This window comes from Helobdella robusta (assembly GCF_000326865.2).
Source record: "Helobdella robusta unplaced genomic scaffold HELROscaffold_48, whole genome shotgun sequence".
NCBI classification, from domain to species: Eukaryota; Metazoa; Annelida; class Clitellata; order Rhynchobdellida; family Glossiphoniidae; genus Helobdella; species Helobdella robusta.
The window spans coordinates 280,724-302,555 of NW_008705215.1; the positions used below are offsets into that span (position 1 = coordinate 280,724).

General features: G+C 30.7%; 2 protein-coding genes across 2 annotated transcripts; both read left to right on the plus strand.

Annotated features, from left to right (window-relative positions):
• Positions 1-3,962: 3,962 nt before the first annotated feature.
• Positions 3,963-5,559, plus strand: HELRODRAFT_178443 (hypothetical protein; the record flags this gene model as incomplete). Its single annotated transcript, XM_009026548.1, has 4 exons — positions 3,963-4,053; positions 4,831-4,937; positions 5,052-5,114; positions 5,437-5,559. 4 exons carry the CDS (start codon positions 3,963-3,965, stop codon positions 5,557-5,559), a joined length of 384 nt encoding a protein of 127 aa, XP_009024796.1.
• A 7,788-nt stretch (positions 5,560-13,347) lies between these two features.
• HELRODRAFT_178444 (hypothetical protein) lies at positions 13,348-18,745 on the plus strand (the record flags this gene model as incomplete). Its single annotated transcript, XM_009026549.1, has 3 exons — positions 13,348-13,357; positions 14,959-15,059; positions 18,290-18,745. The coding sequence occupies 3 exons, from the start codon at positions 13,348-13,350 to the stop codon at positions 18,743-18,745; spliced, it is 567 nt and encodes a 188-aa protein (XP_009024797.1).
• Between the last annotated feature and the right edge of the window lie 3,087 nt (positions 18,746-21,832).

Sequence of the window (21,832 nt, forward strand, 5' to 3'; positions counted from 1 at the left end):
AGATATGAAAAAGTTGAACAATGTTGAAAGTAGTGTTATAAATAAATAATTTTTAATAAATTAAAAAGAAATATGAAAAAGTTGAACAATGTTGAAAGTAGTGTTGAATTTTTGAAATGTTGCGTTAACAATAGTCTGTTACCAAAATATATATATATATTTTTACAATATTCTATAAATTCAAATAAGGCCATATTTGCAGCATGAATTCGAAAAATAAGTTTATTTTGAATTTATATATATATATATATATATATATATATATATTCTATTATATTCATATATTCTTGTATATATTATATACATATTTATATATATAAATGTCACCAAGTACACTTCAAAGTCTTTGAACTTGAACAAAATTAATATGATATATTTATAAATATATAAATATATATATATATATATATATATATTTATATATATTTATATATATTTATATATATTTATATATATTTATATATTTAATCATTCATTCAATTTTTTTTAAAGTTTTTTGGTGAACGTTTAGTTTATTAAAATTCAAAATAAACTTATTTTTCGAATTCATGCTGCAAATAAGGCCATATTTTGATTTCGAATGAATCATCATTAGTGCTCCTTGCTGTATATATAGGGAAATATTGACTTTGTCAAGATGAACTTTGACGTTGTAAAAATTAACTTTGGTGTTGTAAAATTGAACTTTGATGTGAATTAGGTGTCAGGTTTCTTTATTGGCTGGTCATCTTCTTTGGTCTCCTTTTCTTCATCGATAGCATCATATTCTTCTTTGTCACTATTTGCGATGATAGTTTTTATTACTTCTTTGTTTTCGTTGTTGGTTAAGCGCCGGGTTGGAAGTGAGGTTGTCATTTTTTGTTGTATATTTATTTTTGGTTTATTGATGTCAATTAGGACTGCTTCTGCAATTTTAAGATGCGTGTGGTTAATGTTCTGGTATATTACTTTGGTGTTGCTGTCGAGGATTTCACGGCTAATTGTGATTGAGTGTGTTGATTCCAAATGAAATTTGATAGCACCACTCTGTTTATGCATCGTAGCCTTCTAGTCAGTGAGGTAGTAGTAATCCCGATATATGAGTCATGTTGACGTGCACAGCCGTCAAAGGGGCAATTAAATTCACGTAATATATGAATTCGTTTTTTTTTAGTTTTCTCACTAATATATATATATATATATATATATATATATAAATTTTTTTCAAATTACATGGGAAACATGTTGCATTGAAGTCTCTGCTAATTATTTATTGTCAATCATTAATTCTCATTCGTTTGATGCATAACTAAACAAGGTAAAATCATTCAAAGATTATTGAACTTGTAGAGTTGTGCGCAAGTTTAGAGTAGGTCTTAGTGAAGTAGTTGGTGCGTGCCAACAATCGTACAACCGTTCTTAAAATTAAGATTACTGTGTGATTGACGACTCAAAAATATTAAACTCAATTTTAAACTGCTAGTCACAAAAAAAATTCAATTTTAAAATACAAATGTTTACTATATAAAATTTATATTTGAAGAACATAGTGCTCATTGCTAATGCACTTAAATAAGTTTATTTATTCACAAATCTGAGCAGAGGACCTAACAGACTACTTATCCAACCAGCAGTGCTTCATCATGATTCGGCTTCGGGTCTATAAATTAGGGTTTGGATAAACTAGGATTTTTTTTTCTTCTTGGATTAATATCGAATTCGAATGACATGAAAAACCAGATCAAAATATAAAAAAAAACAATATCAGCCAGAAATAATTCACATTTCGGAACCACTAAAATCTGTCAACCCTCTTTTCAAAATTGCTTCAAAAACTTTTTAGTTTTGTTACTTTTTTTACTTTTGACTTATAAAATTTGCTGCATAAACATAGAAACACATAGTCCATAGTCTGGAAATGACATAGAAGTGTGGAAATGTCGTTTAAATAACAAAAAAAAAACAAAATGACATGGCAAATAATAACGTTACTGTTGAAAAAATTGGTTAGTTTTGATTCGGTCGTTTGTTCCTGGTGCATATTACTTTGAGAAACACACTTAATCGTGAGACGAACATTCATCTGTTTAAAATGTAATTTTTTATTGAAAGAACAGGTTTTGGAAAAACGCAGTAAATGGGAATGAAGTCATTGTTTTTTATTATCCTAGATCTTGGATTATACTTTTTATTCGTGAAATTAAGTCATACTAAAAAATGAAGTGAAATAAAAATAGATAGGAAATTTCAAAATAAACTTGCATATTAGTATTCCGTATAATGTCAATTGGATAATAATTGGTGTTATAATATTAAAAATTCTAACTTGGATTTTTGTGGTGAAGTAAACGATTTGGGGGTTTTGTTTGAATGTTCACTGAGCTTTTCTAAGTATATACATCATGTCATTAATAAATGTTTTGTTCTTTTAGGATTTTTATACAGAAACTTTAAAAATTTAACTAGAGAGTCATTTATTTTGATATATAAATTTTTAATTAGGTTAAAGTTAGAGTATGGTGCCAGTGTATCGTCTCCTTGAAAAATAAAGGAAATTGACAAATTGGAAAAGGTTCAGAAACAGGCAACCATGCTGGTCAGGGATTGCAAAGGCCTTTGTTACTCGAATCGATTGAAGTTCCTTGGCTTGCCAACTATAAGATTTAGAAGAGTTCGTGGAGACATATTAACGATTTTTAACATCGCGAAAGGTATGGTAGATAGAGATTCCTCACCAGCTTTGTGTTTTGATACGGATCCACGTACCAGAGTGCATCGCTATAAAATACATGTTCAAAAGTTCCATACAAATACAAGAAAGTATTCGTTTTCTAACAGAGTGATCTCTATTTAGAACAATTTACCGACATGTGTTGTTGAATCAGATACTGTTTCCAACTTCAAGAAGAATTTTGATTTATATATGGCCAACAAAGAATTTTTCTATGATCATAAAATGGACATTGTTGTTTGATTACTTTTTGTTGTCTTTTAATGATATTTTGATATGGGCATATTTAACTTACGTTTAAACCCATTATTTATTTATATTTATATTCTCTACCCAAGAATCATATAAAAAGATATTTCCTTTGATTTATAATGAATCATTATGCAAATGCCCGGGTGCATACAGAACATCATCACCCCGCAGCCTTCATGTTTTGGCAGGAGAGATGTCTTTTAACTAACAACAAACATTAAAAACTGCACTAAACTACTATTTTAAAATCAAATTTCAATTGAAAAATACAAGAAAAACTCAATAAAAAAAATTAAAAAGCTTAGACTTTTTTGGCGTAAACTCACCAGACTATATAAAAGAAATTATGAAATCAGTGTCTAATTTTCCTGTTCGAGCTCGGTTGAGGTCGGCAAATCATGGTGACCTTATTGTCCGCGCTACAGGTCATCTTTTTTTTGGCCAAAGATGTTATCGACTGCGTCTGCCTAAATCTAGAATTTAGGCAGACGCAGTTATCGGCATCAGCCGTAAAATAATAATAATAATAACATTTATTTTGCGCGGATTTCCACAACAGCCTGTGAAAAGAATCCTTAATATTTAAAAAACTCAACTGTTTAAGCTAAAGAGACATTTGATGCTCCATAAAACACGCTATCGGGGGTAGGGTTTGAGGGTTTCAACAAACAACCAACATTTTTTGCAGAATAGAGAAATGGATTAAATGAAATCTCTACTTTTATAAAATTAGGCAATCCAATAGTTGACACAGAATAGGCTGAAAATATCTGCCAAAATCGCTAATTTCAAGCTAATAAAATTTGGTTGAAAAATGGTCACTCAGAAATTACACATTCACGAATCTTCAACATACCAAATTCACTTTATTGAACGTTATTTAAATGCCAACAGTAATAAAAACACTAAACTAATCCAAGTAACTACATGCTTTACAATTACAACTTCGCTTCTAACCTCGCTCGAAAACCTCTACTAACGTGTGTGTTTTAACAGGACCATGGAAGCATTTATGGTAGATAGATTCGATATCTTTTTACAATCCTTTGGTTTACGATCCGAAGATTACAAATACAACAAAGATAACAATAGTTAGGATAACAAATGATTTTAGCGCAATGTGATCATTCCGGCGTTTATAGGAATATATTTTTGAAATGCAATAAATATGTCAAAGTCAAAAAAGTTCAGTCTCTCGTTGGCTCATAAATTGTTTTCTCAATGAAAATCTCGGAAAAATGATTTCAATTTTGGTGACGATAATGTTAACTGACAATTTTTGAACTTTTAATCAAAAAGAAATCCGACTTTCGTCGATGACGAGATGGCGTAAAGATAGCCTCTAAACGCCGTGAAAATGCAAAAAAAAACCATGTTAGGATATGGTAAATGTTTGTTCATAAATTTGCAATTAAATATTTACACAGTTTAATAATAAAAACACTATGTAAAAATAAATTGATTTCTATTTTTTTCTGGTTCAATATCTTTTAATTTAATAATGCATAAAATTGAGGTTATGTTGCCTCATACAAAATAAAAAATTGCTTTGATTGAATATAAATTGATTAGTTGCATTCATTTGATGTATATATTAGCGTTGAGCAAGAAATTTAAATTTTAGCCGAAAGAAATCATTAAATAAACTGCAGTTGTTTGTCTCCTGATTAAGTTCACTAAGTTCTATTTTTCAAAATACTGAATAAAAAAAAATTATGTCATTTATTATTATTTTTATTATGATGATGAGTGTGTTACATGTAAATCGCTGTTCACAGATATCAACTGGTTGGTGATGTTTATTTCAATATTTTTACTGTTAAAAATAAATTATGTTAATTCCAGATTTGTTTATGTTTTTGTTTCAGACGAAGATGTAGAGCCATGTCCAAAGGTGTTGTTGTTCGCCGTACAGGTCAACAAGAATAGGGGGAATCTTAAAACGGTTTCCATACCCCGTTCAGGCAAACATCAGGTACCTCCCTGAAATTTCTGCTATGTTTTAAATACAGCATTTGAAAGTTAATGTTTGAAAAAATAGAATTTCATTTTTATTTAAAACTGAAAATAATAAATTATTAATTCAAAGAGCTATTGCATGTACGAAGATAAAAAGTCAAAAGATGTTTTCACTTATCATTATCCCGTAAATGTTAGAGAAGAGTTTTATTAGGTGAGCTATTTATATTTTTTCACAGTAAAATTGAACACTGAGTAACTCATTAAGTAAAAACTTTATAATGGTTCTTGATTTAATCGGAAATTGCATTTCCGATTTCAGACATATCATTTATCAATCGAAACAATTTTTTTAAAGTTTTTACAAAAACTGATGATTAAACACATTTGATGCAAATAGATTTCGTAATGTCTTCAGTAGAAACACTATTATCAAAATGACAGTATCATCATTAACTAAATGTAAAAGAATATTTTTATCAAAATAATGGTTATCAATTTTAAACAAATTGCAGACTGGCTCATTTGAATACAAAAACAAAAAGTATGAATTGGTGCCTTACAATTCAGAGGTGTGCAAAAACAACTTTGTGGTCACACACATCAGAAATGTGAGACACGTCTTGTGTAGAGTATGAAATAACAGTTTTTTTGTTAGATATAATCTGGTTTTTTGACAGATTTTTTTGAATAAAAGTTGGGATAAAAATTTGTTGTTTTTTTTTTACAAACTATGAATTTATGAATTTTTATAATTATTTCAAATTATGAAACTCGCTAGAAAAATTTTTCAAACGTTTTATTATGAATTGCAACAGATGTATATACTTGACCAACATTTATTCAAAATCTTTACATTTATCAGTCATTTTGTCCTCAGTCAATCAATCAATTAATCAATCAACCAACCAACCAATCAATCATTCAATCAGTGATTTATTCAACCTTGAAACATCAATTCTCAGCCTGTGGGTGTCGACTCCTTCTGAGGTCGAATGATGATTTGGCAAGATTCGCAAAAACATACCGAAACATTATATTGTTTTTCTTTTAATGTGCATTGAAATTTTTGACATTGGTCATGTGTGTAGCGTGAGTTAGGGGTAGACAGAATAAAACTCTCAAGGTTTTAAGTTTTCATCTTTTATTAAACAACAAATTAGTCCAACTGGGATAACAAATTGAATAACAAAGTTAACAGTTTATATCAAGTCTGTAAGTGTTACACCTGGAGTTCTGTACAACTTCCTTCACAATTAGTTTCGTGGACACCGACGTTATATACCTCTCCGTCAACTCGGTGAACGGCCTTCTTCTGGAGAATTTATGGAATGCGTTTATACGTGGGTATATTTCTTCATGTAGTCACTGCCCTGTTGTTGTGTGACTGGGGTGTGCGAATGCTGTTGTAGCGACGGCCTCCGGACAACACGGTGCACCAGGGTTATTTCTCGAGGTTTCTTCTCGTTTCGATATGTTTGGTTCTTCAAATGTCTATTTTAACCACCCACAGATATTTCGAAGAACGACTAACAAAATGTTGTTTTATCTACCACTAATTACCAACTTAATTTAAGGCAAAATCAGAATACGTTAATTAACTCGCTACCTCCCAACGTTAACAAAGATGTCCGTCCTCGTTTTTTTTTCACCTCGCTTACATACCCACACCTCGTCTCTCGCGCATGGGCATTATATCATTAATTCTCTAGCGCTGCATCTATAGCTCCAACTGTTACAATGTGTTCCCACAATTATTTAATTATTGATCATACTGATCTTGTTAATTTACGAAATTTGGTAAGATCCCACTTGCCTGCACTTCGATTGCAGTCAATTTTGAAAAATTTTCTGAAAAACAATAACAAAATTTGGTTAAACTCGTTTATAGTGTTGCGGTTGGTATATGTATATGTAGTGTATATGTTTTTGAGAACACAAAACCAAAAAGAGCAGTGAGCGGGAGAAGAAAAGAATAGTATTCGTTTGGATAGGCTGGACACGTGTTTCGTCCCTACCGGGGACTCATCTCATCTTTTTTAAATTCATGTTTGAAATAAAATTTACCTTAATTTTTCATTTTATATCTTTAACCTAATGATATATAGATTTTATAAAAATCGATGTTAGTGTTTATTTCATGCGCAGAAGTTTCCTGAAAAAATAATCCTACGCGAAAATTGTATAAAACTTGAGCGGAAGGCAATATTTTAAATTGAGTTGATAAACAATAATCATAGCTAACATTGTAGCAATTGAAATGTTTTCAAATTACCTTCTGAAGACAACATTTGCGATAATTGTTCTTTAATGTTCTGGGGGTAAGAAAAATAAATTATCGTTAATTAGACATTTAAAAAATTCAAAAATGTTATGATTAGTATTAAATTTTGTCTATTTATTTTACAAATTGTAGAACTGTTATGTCCTAAAACGTTTTATTATAAATTTTTCGTGGACCGCAACGGGACATATGAGACGATTAAACTTGGTTGTGGAATTAATCAGCCGGTTTCACTCCAATATTGATTCACATACACGTTTTATTTCTGTTACTGTTTAATACATTTTTCTACAAGAATGAATCACCTGAATGAAATATTCTAAAAAATCATTGAATTTCCACGCGGCCTCTTTGTTCTTACGGCAATGAAACTTTGCGAAGCATTTTCGTTGGTGTAATCAATAACTAAACTGGATCTCTTTATTGGGTATAAATACATGAATTTATTTATAAATCTTAGCAAATGTAATATGACTACATATTTCATATAAAGACATCATTATTTATTTTAAAATATATAACAACACAAGTGTAAAACTTTATGGTTAACAAAATTAAAAACTGGAACTTTATTTTTAAAATCAACAAAAACAAGGTAAACAATTTCAGATAGGTAAGTTCAATTATGATCATGTGAAGTACCACTTGGAACCAGTTTTTCGTAACAATCTTACTTTAATTAAAATTATTTTTGATGAAAAATAATTGAAAAAAAAAAACGTCAAGTTGGAAATTAATTTTAACTATCGTTGTACCTTACCTAGCAGGCTTTGTATGATTTTCGATAGAAAATGAAAATGTAGTTTTATTGACAATATTAGTTTTTTATTACAGAGATAGTAGCAGGTCGCATAACGTTAAAAAATGCGGAAGCGCGCTGAACTTTAACAAATTTTCCTGAAAGCGAATTTACATTGTTATCGCAAGCTCGCGTTTGCGTCGTCGTTATTTTTGTTTAATTTTCGAAAATGCGCCCATCTATATAATTTTTGGTTGTTATGAGCGATAAAAGAAATGTGTATTATTATATAAATGTTTTTTCTTTGTTGTTGTGAGTCACATTTGTTGCAGACTATTCGCTACGAGGTTGGTGTACTTTAATTTTTTTTTTAAATTAGTAAAACATGAGCAACACCGACTTTTTTTTGAAGAAATGTGATAATTAACCATTTATTAACATTCTGTAAAAATATTTTTAAAATTAGATTATAAAGAAATTTTTATGGATTTTTTTTCCGCGCGCACCACGAGGTCACGAAAATTCATTGTATTGATTGTGTTTTCTTTTTATAAGAATGTTCATAACTGCTAAATAAATAAGTTTCATGAGCAACAACGACTTTTTTTGAAGAAATGTGATAAATAACCATTTAGTTAACTTTCCGTAAAAATATTTTTGTAATTAGATTATGAGGAAATTTTTTAAGGATTCTTTTCCGCGTGCACCGCGCGGTCGCGAAATTCGTTGTTTGAGTTGTATTGGTAGTTTTTTCATCAGAATGTTCGTAACTGCTAATTTTCACTAGCAACAACGACAATTTTTGAAGAAATGTGATAAATAACCATTTATTTAACATTCTGTAAAAATATTTTTGTAATTAGAATATGATAAATTTGATCAAAAATGCATTGAAAATTGGTTGTCTGTGTTTTTGGAATAGAATGGTCATAACTATTAAGTTTCCTGCTTGATATTAATTATTTTAAAGAAATGTGATAAATAATCATATATTAACGTTCTGTAAAAATATTTTTGAATTTGTAATTGTAAAACTGCTGTGTAATTGACGGTAATACTATCAAAGTTAGAACATACAAAATATTAAGTTTGAATATCACTACCTGTCCTCCATTTTATATTCAGACATTAATTCTATTTTTAAAAAGCAACAGCTTCGCTGGAGCACAATTTTTCATATAGTTTATGATACCGGTCGCAGATTGTTTGATTCTTTCAACGATCTTCATAGACATTTTGCAAAGATTAGTTAATAGCACAACTTATATTCAGTATAGAAATTTTCGGTCCAGAAATTTTCGGTCCAGAAATTTTCGGTCCCGTAGTTTTCGGTCGCCGCCTATTTACAATTTATACGTAAACGTCAGTTTATTTATACAGCGCTATTTCCGTGACGTTCAACAGCGCTCAAACGTTGTGCCGAGGCATGCGCTATTCACCGCATCACATACTCAAAGTACATAACAAGCTTTGGAATGTAGCATAGCATGCATTCGAACCCGGAATCCAGGCTCATAACCACTACACCGCACCCGCAGCTCAAATCAAATTGATCGTGCTTGCATTCACATAAGTGAAATAGTGATTGTAATGCTTTGAACAATGGATTATTCGAATAATGCGTGCATTGTATTCAAGGTTTTTCAGGTGATAATAGTAGTTCAAGATATCCTTGCATTTTGTTAGGGTTAGAGACATATTACTGAAGGTTATGTAAAAAATTTTTAAATTGCATTGTTGACATTTTTTGTGTACTATAAACTTTGGGGACCGAAAATTTCGTGACCGAACTTTTCTGGACCAAAAATTTCTATATAGTAAATTCTGGGACCGAAAACTCCCGTACTGAAAATCCCTAGATTCCATCATTGTGTCATAATTTTTTAAATTTGTCTTCTCTTTTAACACGCCAAAACATCCAATCAAAACTTTCTTAAAACATTCCACTTAAGGACCTTCCTTATAACTTTGCTGTCAAATATTTTTTAGCATTAGCCTCAAAAGATTTATAACCTCCTGTCGTCATGGTTTTTTCTCTTCTAACCAGCTACTGAGCTACCCAATTTATTATTTTCTCATCGTATCATATAAACATTATTTACGTTAGTGAGAACTGCAATTGAAAGGTAGAAAATGTTTGAAAATATGTGGCTGATTTATAATGTAAATATTTAATCCAGTTTTGATGTTGTCATATATTTTTTTGAATGTAAAATATCACGCTGTCAAATAATACAATTACACACATGAAGAAAAATATAAAGAAATAATTATGAATAATCGCGTGCAAATTTTTATATAAAGATTTTAAAATCCTGTGTATTATGCCTAATAAACAAAAACAATTATTAAATATATTATGCATTTAACTAAATAAACTTAAAGAACTCTGAAACTAAAACCCTCAAATCATTCAACTTTCACAACAATTTAATATAATAATATAATACCATTAATATTATACACTCACACATCACCTAAGCCCATCTGATCACTGCAGTATACTTACATTCAAATAAAATTTCCACAACTGGCATCATTCACACCGTTTACTATGATGCTTCCTTTTTCAACTGGCAGCCCTATTCAGGTATATTTGCATTATAGAACATTAATTAAACTGCTAAATAATCATTTTCTCTATTTTTTAACATGGTAAGCATTTTGATCTTCAGCCTAAAGTTTATAACATAAAAATTAAATATCTCAGAATGTTTATGACAATTAATACTGTTGAATTAATTTATTTCCATCAACAGAAAGTCTATAAGGATTAGCTAGCCCTTCAAATTTAAACTGTAATCAAATTTTTAAAAAAATGGTACTTATTTTAGAATAATTTATTCTTAGGCATTCATCTAAAGTTATTTTTATCTTTATGTGGAAATTTGAAAATGTTTATCTTTTACTGTAATTAGTCAGTTAAATTTTTTATTGGAAATATTAAAAAAAGGAAAAGAGATTCCAATCATATACTTCTTCTAAGATGATGCTAAGTTATACTAAGCAGACCGTGATAAAAACTGCATTCTATACGCTGTTGATGTCACTGGCATGTTTAATTATTATGATGACAGTATGCAACCAGTTTTACGTGAGGTCGATGCTGAGTAGCTTTTATTCAGGGCCAACATATCATCACGATATAAATAATATTTTCATTGATGACAATTTTGGCAAATTTATTAACGATTTTCAACATAAATAACTACTGTAGTTTAAACATTAATTTTTCTGAAAATTTTTTTTTAATTTATATTTCTGGGCGACATGATGGCCTAACGGTTAAATGCGTCCGGTCCTGTCTCGCAGTGACTGGGTTTGATCGCATGGATATCCCCGCTTATCATATGCCATGTGTCTGATGCGTTGTTTCCCGCCTATTCACTTATGTCGTGTGTTAATGAAAAATAATTATAAGAGATTATTTATTTTAATGTGAGATTATTGTGTTTTATTTTTTTCAATAATATTCTATAATATATATGACAACTTTAATATCAGATGTTCATGATAAATTTATTATAAATGTTAAATGCATTTTCAGTACAGTTTGCAAAATTTTGAAATATCCATTTGAAAACTCATTGTAGAAGCAGCTCGATTCAGTTCTATTTTTCATCTTCAGATCCGTCGCCCACATTCAGAAGAATAATTTTCAAAATAAAACTTTAATTAATATTTCACAAGTTACAAATTTTACACAGAGCCAAAGCAAGAAAGATAGAAGACCATGGTTTTGTTAATTTCATTGATTCAAAAAAGTTAAAATTTTTTACATGTGCTTAAACCAGCCACATCTGAAAAAGTTCAAATATGCACTAAAATATGCACTGAAACCAAAGTTTTGTATGTAGGCTACTCGTGGTAGTCCAGCGGTAAGTCACCGACCGATTTAGCTCATTCGGAAAAAATGCCATATCGGGTATGTGCGTCGTGTGGTGTAGATAGTAGCAAAATCTTTCCTTGTAGAATAGGTCTAGAATAACATGTATGTTACAAAAATTGTAAAAAGAGTGCGGGGTTATACTCCAGAGCTCTATTGAAAACCACATCCATTCACAATCTGGTTAATCCCCAACACGTCACACTCACATACGTTTATTATTCAAGTTTGAAATTTATTGTTTTGTTTTAGTAATATTGTCATATGAATTTTTTAATGTGAATAATATTATTTTAAATTTTTATCGCTGATGGATAACAAATGATAGCGCGCTTTTGAGCGAAAAATTTGTTAAAGTTATTTTTTCATCATCTTTGAGACGTGAATACATTCATTTTATTAGTACATTTACTAGAGACGCACCGAAGATTCGGCTGCGGCCATCTTAAGGCCGAATAGATCAAATAGTAAAACTTCCGTTAAAACCATCAATATTTTGGACTCAAGAACAATAATTGTTGAATATTATTGACGAGAAATTTATGAGTGCCATCATAGCTAATAAAACATCTAAATTTAAACAAGAGATTGTATATTATCTCTATTATATCTATGAAAATGTTTGGTAAAGTTTTTCCAATTTTGATCAAACATTTCATTTAGCTGAGCCAAGCTTTTCTCTGGGACAAACAACGTGGTCTACACCATCAATGAAGTTGATCACCATATTTCTTTTGCAGTATCTAGGTTCCGTGGTCACCTTGTTGGGTTCCAAACGATAATACCTACCACGGCATCTGAAACTACCGAACTGGATTTGAATTTTGGGATATATTGTTTGTTGTTGGTTCGTTGATGTTGTTGTTGATGTTGTTATCGATGTTGTTAATGTTTGTGGTGGAGTTGTTGATGTTGGTTTATTGCTTGAATTTTTTGTTGATTTTTTTTGTTAATGGATGTTTTCAATGATGAAAAAAATTTTGTTTGCATGGATGTTCAACAATCATATTCAAAAGTAAACAACACCGGATTATTTGCAACTTAAACCTTTTTATATTATATTAAATTTTTTATTCATTTATTTATTTATTTTTATTTTAATCAATTTTAACTCTAAAATGAAACATTTACATTAGAATTGTAATTCTAACCAAATTGAATGCTTCCACTAATTAGTAATTTCATCATTCAAATCATTGTATCATTGTAATATAACAACTTACTTCAGTTTTGCGTTATGTTAAAAATGCTATAATCAAGAATAACCACCCATTGAAAATGTTGCATTGGTCCTGGTGCATATTTGTAAGTGAATAAGGGGAAAGCGGTGAATTCGTTGCGGTAGTGACACACTCCCTTCAAATTATGAAAATAAATTCAGAAAAAATATAATATATTTATTCAAAAATATATATAAACCTGATGCGGTAATTTATCGGATCGAGGAACATTAAATTTTATATTTTTATTTTTGTCAGCTTTGTCAACATACAATCTTCTGGCAAATGTTAACGGACATGGTTCTAGGTTTGTGAATTAATATTCATTTATTTTTTATTTATTTAATTTTGTAGAATTAATTGAAATTTCTATTGTAGTTTTCAAACTCCAACTAAATCGAATCCCCGCTATAAAAACATTTCTAACAAACAGAATAACATAACTGTATCTTTCCAAAGCTTTGAAACACATGTAACGAGAAGACCAACATGCAGTAAAATGACAACATTTTTAAAAAACAAATTTTCTCCTTCAATTGTGTGTGGTTAATGTTTAGTTGTCACAAAAATGAACCTTTTTTCAAAGCCGATTAGAGTTTATCACTAACTTTTTTTAGTTTACGGAGGCGAACTAAATAAATTCTTATCGGAAAAATGAACACGTTTTCAATCAATGGTGGTCTGTGAGTCAGTCACTCAATTATTTTAATAAACTATTTAATGATTAAAAATAAAATTTAAAATATCATTAATAATTGCAATGACATCAGTAACAAAGGAGATCCTAATAGCTATGATAAGAACGAAAAAATAATGGTTAATAAAAAACGCATCAAGTTATTGCGATTATAATTAAGTTAATGGCATTTAATTGTAGGTGATAATATCTACGACATTGTTTTTACGCTGCTAAAATCAATCGCAGAGCGATCAGAAACACATGTGCGTGCAATTTAACGTGTCATTAGGTGCCGGAGCAAAGATTCTTATTCAAGTATTAGCGTGTCTTTTTACGCTCGTTGTTATGTTTCAAGTTTTGAATTTTTTTCACAGACGACTGAACCGTTTACCATTGTACTTGTAATGTACATAATTAAGTTGCATGTTATTTAAATGCGAAATTTAAAAAAAAGTATGTGATCCCAATCAGAAAGGTCAAAAAGAAAAAAATACTTTTCTTCATCGTTAACTTACTCCTCCAATCCATTAAATATGCATCAAGGATTATGAACCCAAATAAGGCTATCACACCTTTGAAATTTCAACATATATTTTGTGGAAGCTTGTAGCAAATCATTGGTTGAATGAATAAAATTTTTTTACATGTAGAAATATTTCTGTCGATAACTTAATTATAGATGGTGATTTATTTATTGTTATAGATTATTTTTAGAGAAAATTAAAGAAAGTGTTTTTATAAGCATATTCGTGAAATGTTGGCAGGCATTGCGTTTTTAATCAGATTATTGAAAAAAGTAACTACCAATATTTTATAATATTTAATTACTTTTCAGAAGTAATAATTAAGTAAGTATAAATTTGTTGTTGCAGTAGATTGAATTTGTTTTAATATTTCAGGTCTGTAGAATTGTTTCCTTTATTTCTGCAAAAAAAATTATGATGAAACTCAAGCTTTCTACGATTTCTGTAGTCTTTGTTTGTTTGATATTGTTGCATTTACCAGGTTATTATTACGAATTGTTACTTTTGAAAGTTATATAAACTTTATTTCATGAATGATCGATAATTTTGAGTCAAAAGAACATTTAAAAAGAGCCATCGCTCATATATTCAATTTCCAGCAGATATTTCTAAATACAAATATAATATCAAAAGAAAAAGATTAATGTTTTTATTAAAAAAGTCACCACATCAACAATAACAAACTCAAAACTTCAAACCAACCAGAGAGACATGCCTGCCCGGTCAGGCCATGCATGACTAAATGTAATTTGAATTGGAAAGATGCCGATGGCTGTGCTGTCTGTACTACTTGCAACTGTGGCAGGGTATGTTTGAACTAAGATAATCGATGAGATAGAAGTTTTATTAAATCAAAAAATGTTTTTTTTTAATCAGCTGTGTGAAAATTTCAATCATTTTAATATCCATTTATTCATTTGCTCGTTTGAAGATTTGTTGGGTGAACAATATTTTATAAAAATAATTCACATGATCTTGGAAATATTTCTGATACAGAATAATTTTATTTTTACATAAAGTTCATTTGCAGAGATGGTCAGTATTGTCGCCTGTACACAGGTCTTCGTTTAGGCTTGGCCTGCTTTCTCAACTGAATAGACGTTTTGAAGAAATTTTCTAAGTTTCAATGTCTATAATAATGATATCTAACCATGAATTAAAATTTCATTGGTAGTTTTGTTGAATGTTGATCAAATTTTAAACTAAAAATACTGATATGATAAAATAATGTGAATGAAGTGGTTTTACCTTTTGAGTTAGTTACTTTCTAGATGTTGTTAGAAAATAACAAATAAAAACTTTTTTAAGGTAAAATTGTTGATCAGCTTTGACACTATTGAGCATTCTAACTATAAAATATAGTTGTTTTGTACAATTTGGAAAGATTTTTGCGGTCGGCACATTCGAACGTAGGTCAAATATTTTTCCAATAGTTGAATGAACTGTGCATGTTGACCAAAATTTGTGGATTTAATTGATTGGTGATGTCTTATTATTTATTTTTAAAGATTGTGCAAGAAATATTCTGGTTCTTACTTCTTCACACAACTTGTGTATTTTAGTATCGAAGTGATGGTCACAGCGTCAGTTGTTTCAATTCTTCCTTTAGTTCATTGATTGACTAATCCATTATTAAAGTTGAAATATATTTTGTGCAGTAGACGGGGCAACAAATTTTAAATTAGAAGCTGCAAAAGACTGATAAAATTGGTGACGATTTTAACGTTATGCAGTGAGTAAAATTCTATCAAAATAAAAAAATATGCTTTAGCTTCTACGTGTCATTTCGGTAGTTTTAGACTTTGGTGGGTGATACTATGGAGGCGTTGATTGAAGCTGATGAAGTCGGGAATGATAGTAAGTTTGAGTGGTTTTATGATTTGCTACATTTGAACCATTCCAATTTTTGAATGTCAAAATGATCGGTGGTGCATTTTGAGAACCTACCTGACACAATGACTTACCAACTAATCTGAAAAATAAAACAAAAGTGTTTGCAGATGATACCAAAATCCTAAGAGCAATATCGTCAGACAACGATGTAATCGAAGTTTATTCTGATTTGAATGAGGCATTCAAGTGACTTTGACGGTTCAATATTAAAAAATGTACCGTAATGCACTACGGATCAGGTAATAAAAAATGTCCACTGTGTATAAATGGAATACTTCTTGCTGAATCAGAATCCGAGAGAGATCTTGAAATAATTCACTCAAATAACTTAAAATGGAAAAATCAAGTCATCACTTCATCAAACAAAGCAAACCAAATGCTTGGTCGAATGAAAAATCTTTTGGGAAATTTGATTATAAGTTGCTTCGTAATTTATACCTAACTTTTATTTGTCCACTGTTGGAGTTTTATTTCCAGCTATTCAGTTTTAATTGAGTTGGTTTGAAAGGAAATATTGCAGGGTTTATGGCGGTAATTTTAAAAATTAAATTGTATTTTGTTTTTAATTTTATTACCATTTTAATATTAAACTTAATTAATTTTACAAATGCAAGTAATGTCCATATTGCAACAAGTTGTTTGTTAAAGTTATCCGCCACTCATAAATAAATGGATTAGTGTCTAAATGGATTGAATCGTTTCTTAAAAACAGACAAACAAAAAATTGTTCAAGGTGAAACTATTTCTGACTGGGCTGAAATTCTTAGTGGTGTTCCTCAGGGCTGTGTTATTGGTCCTCTACTTTTTATTCCCTACATCAATGACTTACCAACAAAACTGAAAAATACAATAAAACATTTTGCAAATGATACCAAAAGCATGGAAGCAATATTGTCAGATAACGATGTTGTCAAACTTCAATCTGATTTGAATGAGGCATTTAAATGGACGCAAGACTGGCTTTTACGGTTCAACATTGAAAAATGCAGTTATGCACTACGGGCCAGGTAATAAAAAATGTCACTGTGTATAAATGGATTACTTCATGCTGAATCTTAATCCGAGAAAGATCTTGGAGTGATTATCTCAAATAACTTAAAATGGAAAAATCAAGTCATCACAGCATCAAACAAAGCAAACCAAATTCTAGGTCGTATAAAAAAACTTTTTGGGAAATTTTTTATGCTTCGTAATTTATACCTAACTTTTATTCGCCCACTGTTGGAGTTTACAGTATCAGTTTGGTCTCCAGATCTAAAGGGCGATAGCGAAGTAATCGAAAGAGTCCAGCACAGAGCAACAAAGTTGGTTCCATTTATAAGAAACCTAGCTTACAAAGATTGTCTTAAAAAATTAGGATTAACAATCTTGGTGGAAAGAAAAAAAAAGAAGGTTTGATTCAGTTTTTTAAAATCATGCATAATTTGGACAAAGTTGATTTAAATAATCGTTTTAACATAGTCAAAACCAAAACGCGAGGTCACAGTTTGAAATATTTTAAAGAGTTAACAAGACATAGAGGCAGATAGAACTACTTATTCAATAGAGTCACAAATACTTGAAACACATTATCAAATGAACTTGTTGAGGCACAATCAATGAACAAATTTAAAGCAGGCATTGATTGTTGGATGAACAACAATCAATCAACGAATCAGCTGTGCTAGCATGCCTGACATCATGCTCTCTAGATAACCTCCAAAGCAGCATTACTACTACTACTACTACTACTACTACTACTACTACTACTACTACTACTACTACTACTACTACTACTACTACTACTACTACTGCGACTACTACTACTACTTCTATTACTCCTGGCGCTGTACAAAAGGTACTTCAAATGTAAAGTCTAACGTTAACATTTCGCCAAGCATAATCAACTTAAATAATTTTTTATTCAATTCCGACAATAATAATTCAATAACTTGCTGATGTGGTATGCAATGTAGAATAAAAAAGGATTCAAATTACATCAACGAGCATGTGAAGTTTACCACAAACTTTAATCATCTAACAACTCGAACGAAATCAACAACATCAGTCAAAAAGATGATTTCAAAAACAGTAACAACGCTGCCAGCAACAGCACTGACGCCATCGCAACTGCACCAAAAACAACGGTGCCAACAAACATCAGCAAAACAGCAGCGTCAACTCGGCATCAATATCGTGGCAACAACATTGCATTCTCAGCATCAACTCTGGCGGCAATATCGATACCTGCAACATCATCGGCAACAACTACCTAAACAACTATAATATTAGCAACTACACTGACAATCACAAAGACGCCATTGTCAACAACAGCCTCTCCACCGACAACGGCTACAGCAACGATTCCAACAATAACGTCAATATCAAAAGCGACAGCAACAAAAACATCCGCAACCACATCAACAACGGCACTGTAAACAACAGCAGTCGTATTATCAGTGTCATCAACAGCAGCAGCAGTGTCAATAATCAAATCGCGTGCAAAGTCCACAAAACTTTACAACTATCGAATGTTACGAACGCTTTCGCAGGGATCAAACTGCTAAAAAAACCCTGCGCAGTGGTCAGGGGCCAATGCTTATTTTCAACTGGACTATAAGTCGCTTTCTGCTTATTTTCAACTGGACTATAAGTCGCTTCCTGCTTATGACAATTTCGAAAAGTTCACGTTAGCATTTTAAGCAATGATCTACAACTACTGCGCTTCCAACTATGGTACTATTAATTCAAAAACATTTTCAAACGACAACAGTAATAAAAATGTAAAATCTTTGAAGAAAGAATTAAAAAACTTAAAGTTCTTGGTCACAACAACAATCAATTTGATGTTCAAATTTGCTCGGTTGCTAAAAAATGAATATCAAAACTTTCAACAGTGAAATTTACCGTTGATCAAAAACCGAACATCACCAATCAACATAAACGTCGTTTTTGGTGGACCTTGAAAAAGTTATTCATTCAACCAAGCAGCTTGAGTCCAATGTTTGATGTCGACACTTGCATAAACTATTTTCGCTCCATTCTAAACGATGACAATCTCGTTAACCATTAACATCCAAATTGGATTCTCAAAATTGCAAAACCGACGACACCTTAAAATTTAAATTTTCCTTCAAATCACGAAATAACAGCAATCATCTGCAAATGCAAAGTTAAATCGTCCTCCAGATCAAATATCCATAATTCCTTTCGTAAGATGCCCTATCCTTCGCACGATTCTTCACCGATTACTAATGCGATGCTGGTTAACTATGACAATTCCATTATGTTGGGAAAAGGATTTACTATTTTATACATAAAAAAGGAAAGGCCAACAATCCAGCAATATTTTGTCTGATAACTTTGCAACCCACACTCTATAAAATAATTTCATCACTCATCAATAATAGAAACCTCAATTTTCTCCCAACTCCTGACCAACATGCTGAAAGAATGCAAAGGCATCAACGCACCATTATTGTCACTCTGTTAGACCTCCGCATCGCATTCGGCGAAGTCAGCAACAAACTCATCTCCTCCACACTTGATAACCATCATGTTCCATAGGAAATAAGTAATTTAATTAAATTCATATATTTGGGCTGCACAGTATCAGTTTCGGGAAGCTGCTTCAGAGCGATCCAGTCTCCCCATTAATTTTTAATCTGTGCTTTAATCAGTTGATGAAATTAATTGAAGGGTCAAAATATCAACAATGCGAATACATTTGGAAACCGACGGGCGATTTGAAACCCACTGCTTGGCTTAAATTCGCGGATGATACAGCCATCAACGCAAACAGCACAGACGGTGCTCAAAATTAATTCAATTGAACCAAACCTGGTGTAAGGCTACCGGCATGAATATGATGATTGACAAGTGCTGTTCATTCGAAATGAAAAAGAAAAATGGCGGCTATGACCAATTTCTCTCAACGCTGACTGTTGAAGATAAACTCATTCTTTGTGTTGAAATGAACGATCATTTTGTATACCTTGACAGGATTTATAATTTTGATGATGGAAACTCAAAAGCAAAATAATTGATGATTAAAAAGCTTGAAAACTTATTATCAGTCATAAATGAGTTGGACACAGCGCCCCAATGAAGGCTACGAATAAAATTATAATTTTTTTAGTAAGGCTTTAATTCAACAATTTCCCACAAATGCAAACCTATCCAGATGGAGTAAGTCGTTTAACGCGCTTTGTTGTTCACTTTGTAACGCACTCCAAACAAACAAGCATGTTTTGTCAAATTGTAGTTCAGCAGCGGCTCTGAAAAGATTCACGAATCGTCACGATAAAATATTATCCTTGATTTTGGAAAAAATCAGATCGTCTGCAAAGACGGAGGTGACAATTTTTGCTGATACAAAAATCAAGGAATTTTTTCCAGTATCATCTCTGTTTAGATCACTTCGTCCTGATGTTGCTCTTCTCTAAATAGACGCAATCGAAATACTGGAATAGACGGTTTGTCACGTGTCAAACTTCTCTAAACCCAGGGGCTAAAAAACATCTGAATATTCTTAAAACCTCAAGAACAACTTGATTGACAATATAAAACACTTAAAAACAATAATATAACTTTTGAAATTTCCCTGTTATGTTTCTTTAAACATTTTCACTTATCACTTGTCAACGTAAATTGGTCGGATCAATTTTACAATAATTTAACCTTTAACAGCCTAACGTTCCATTTTTGGAACATGTTTTTAACTCGTCAATATCACCATCATATGCTATTTATTGTGGCCGTAACTACTGTTGTTGAAATCGATTATATTTCTCCTTGTACTTATTCTTTTAAAAATTCTATGAATGAGGAGTATTGCAGATTATCTCAATTTTATTATATTCTATTTATGTGTCTTTAACTAATGGATACCGTTTTAATTATATCATTTGATTTTACTATTAGACCGCCAGTTTTATTAATTTTAACTCTATTTTATCTTATGTCACCTGATTTTATTTTATCATTTTATTTTATTACATTGATGGCTCTTTTTATTGGATAAAAACATTATTCACATTATTATCGTTGTCGTTTTCGTTGTTATGTTTCTGTTCCAAGCTCACCTGTTCATATCGATTCCTTCTTTTTTATTGTTATTATTATTATTTTTGATGTTTTGCTGTCTGTGTGTTTATGTGACGGTTTAATGTAATACCCTAAGTACACTTATTGTGTATATACATTTATATATATATATATATATATACATATATATCATGAAAATTTAATGAAACTGTTGTTATCAAAATTCATAATTATATAGATATTTATATATATATATATATATGTATATAAATTGTTTATATATATATATATATATATATATATATATATAATTACGGAAATTTATATACAGAGCATTTTAATTGTTGAAACTCAAAAGCGCTAGTGAATCATATACAAATAAGACGGACATTCATTGTGTAAATAAATAAGTTTAAAGCTGACTTCGAAATTGTAAATATGGTAGGTTAGGGTCACGTAAGTAAGGAGGTAAACCATTCCAAACAACCGGGCCAAGAACCGCAATGTTGCGGGAACCCGTCGCTAACTTTGGAGTCGGGATAAAAAATTTATTGCGCTCGGTTGATCGGAAGGAATATTTTGAAAAATGAGATTTGTATGATTCTAATCTATCAGTTAATATATATATATATATATATATATACATATATATTATATATAT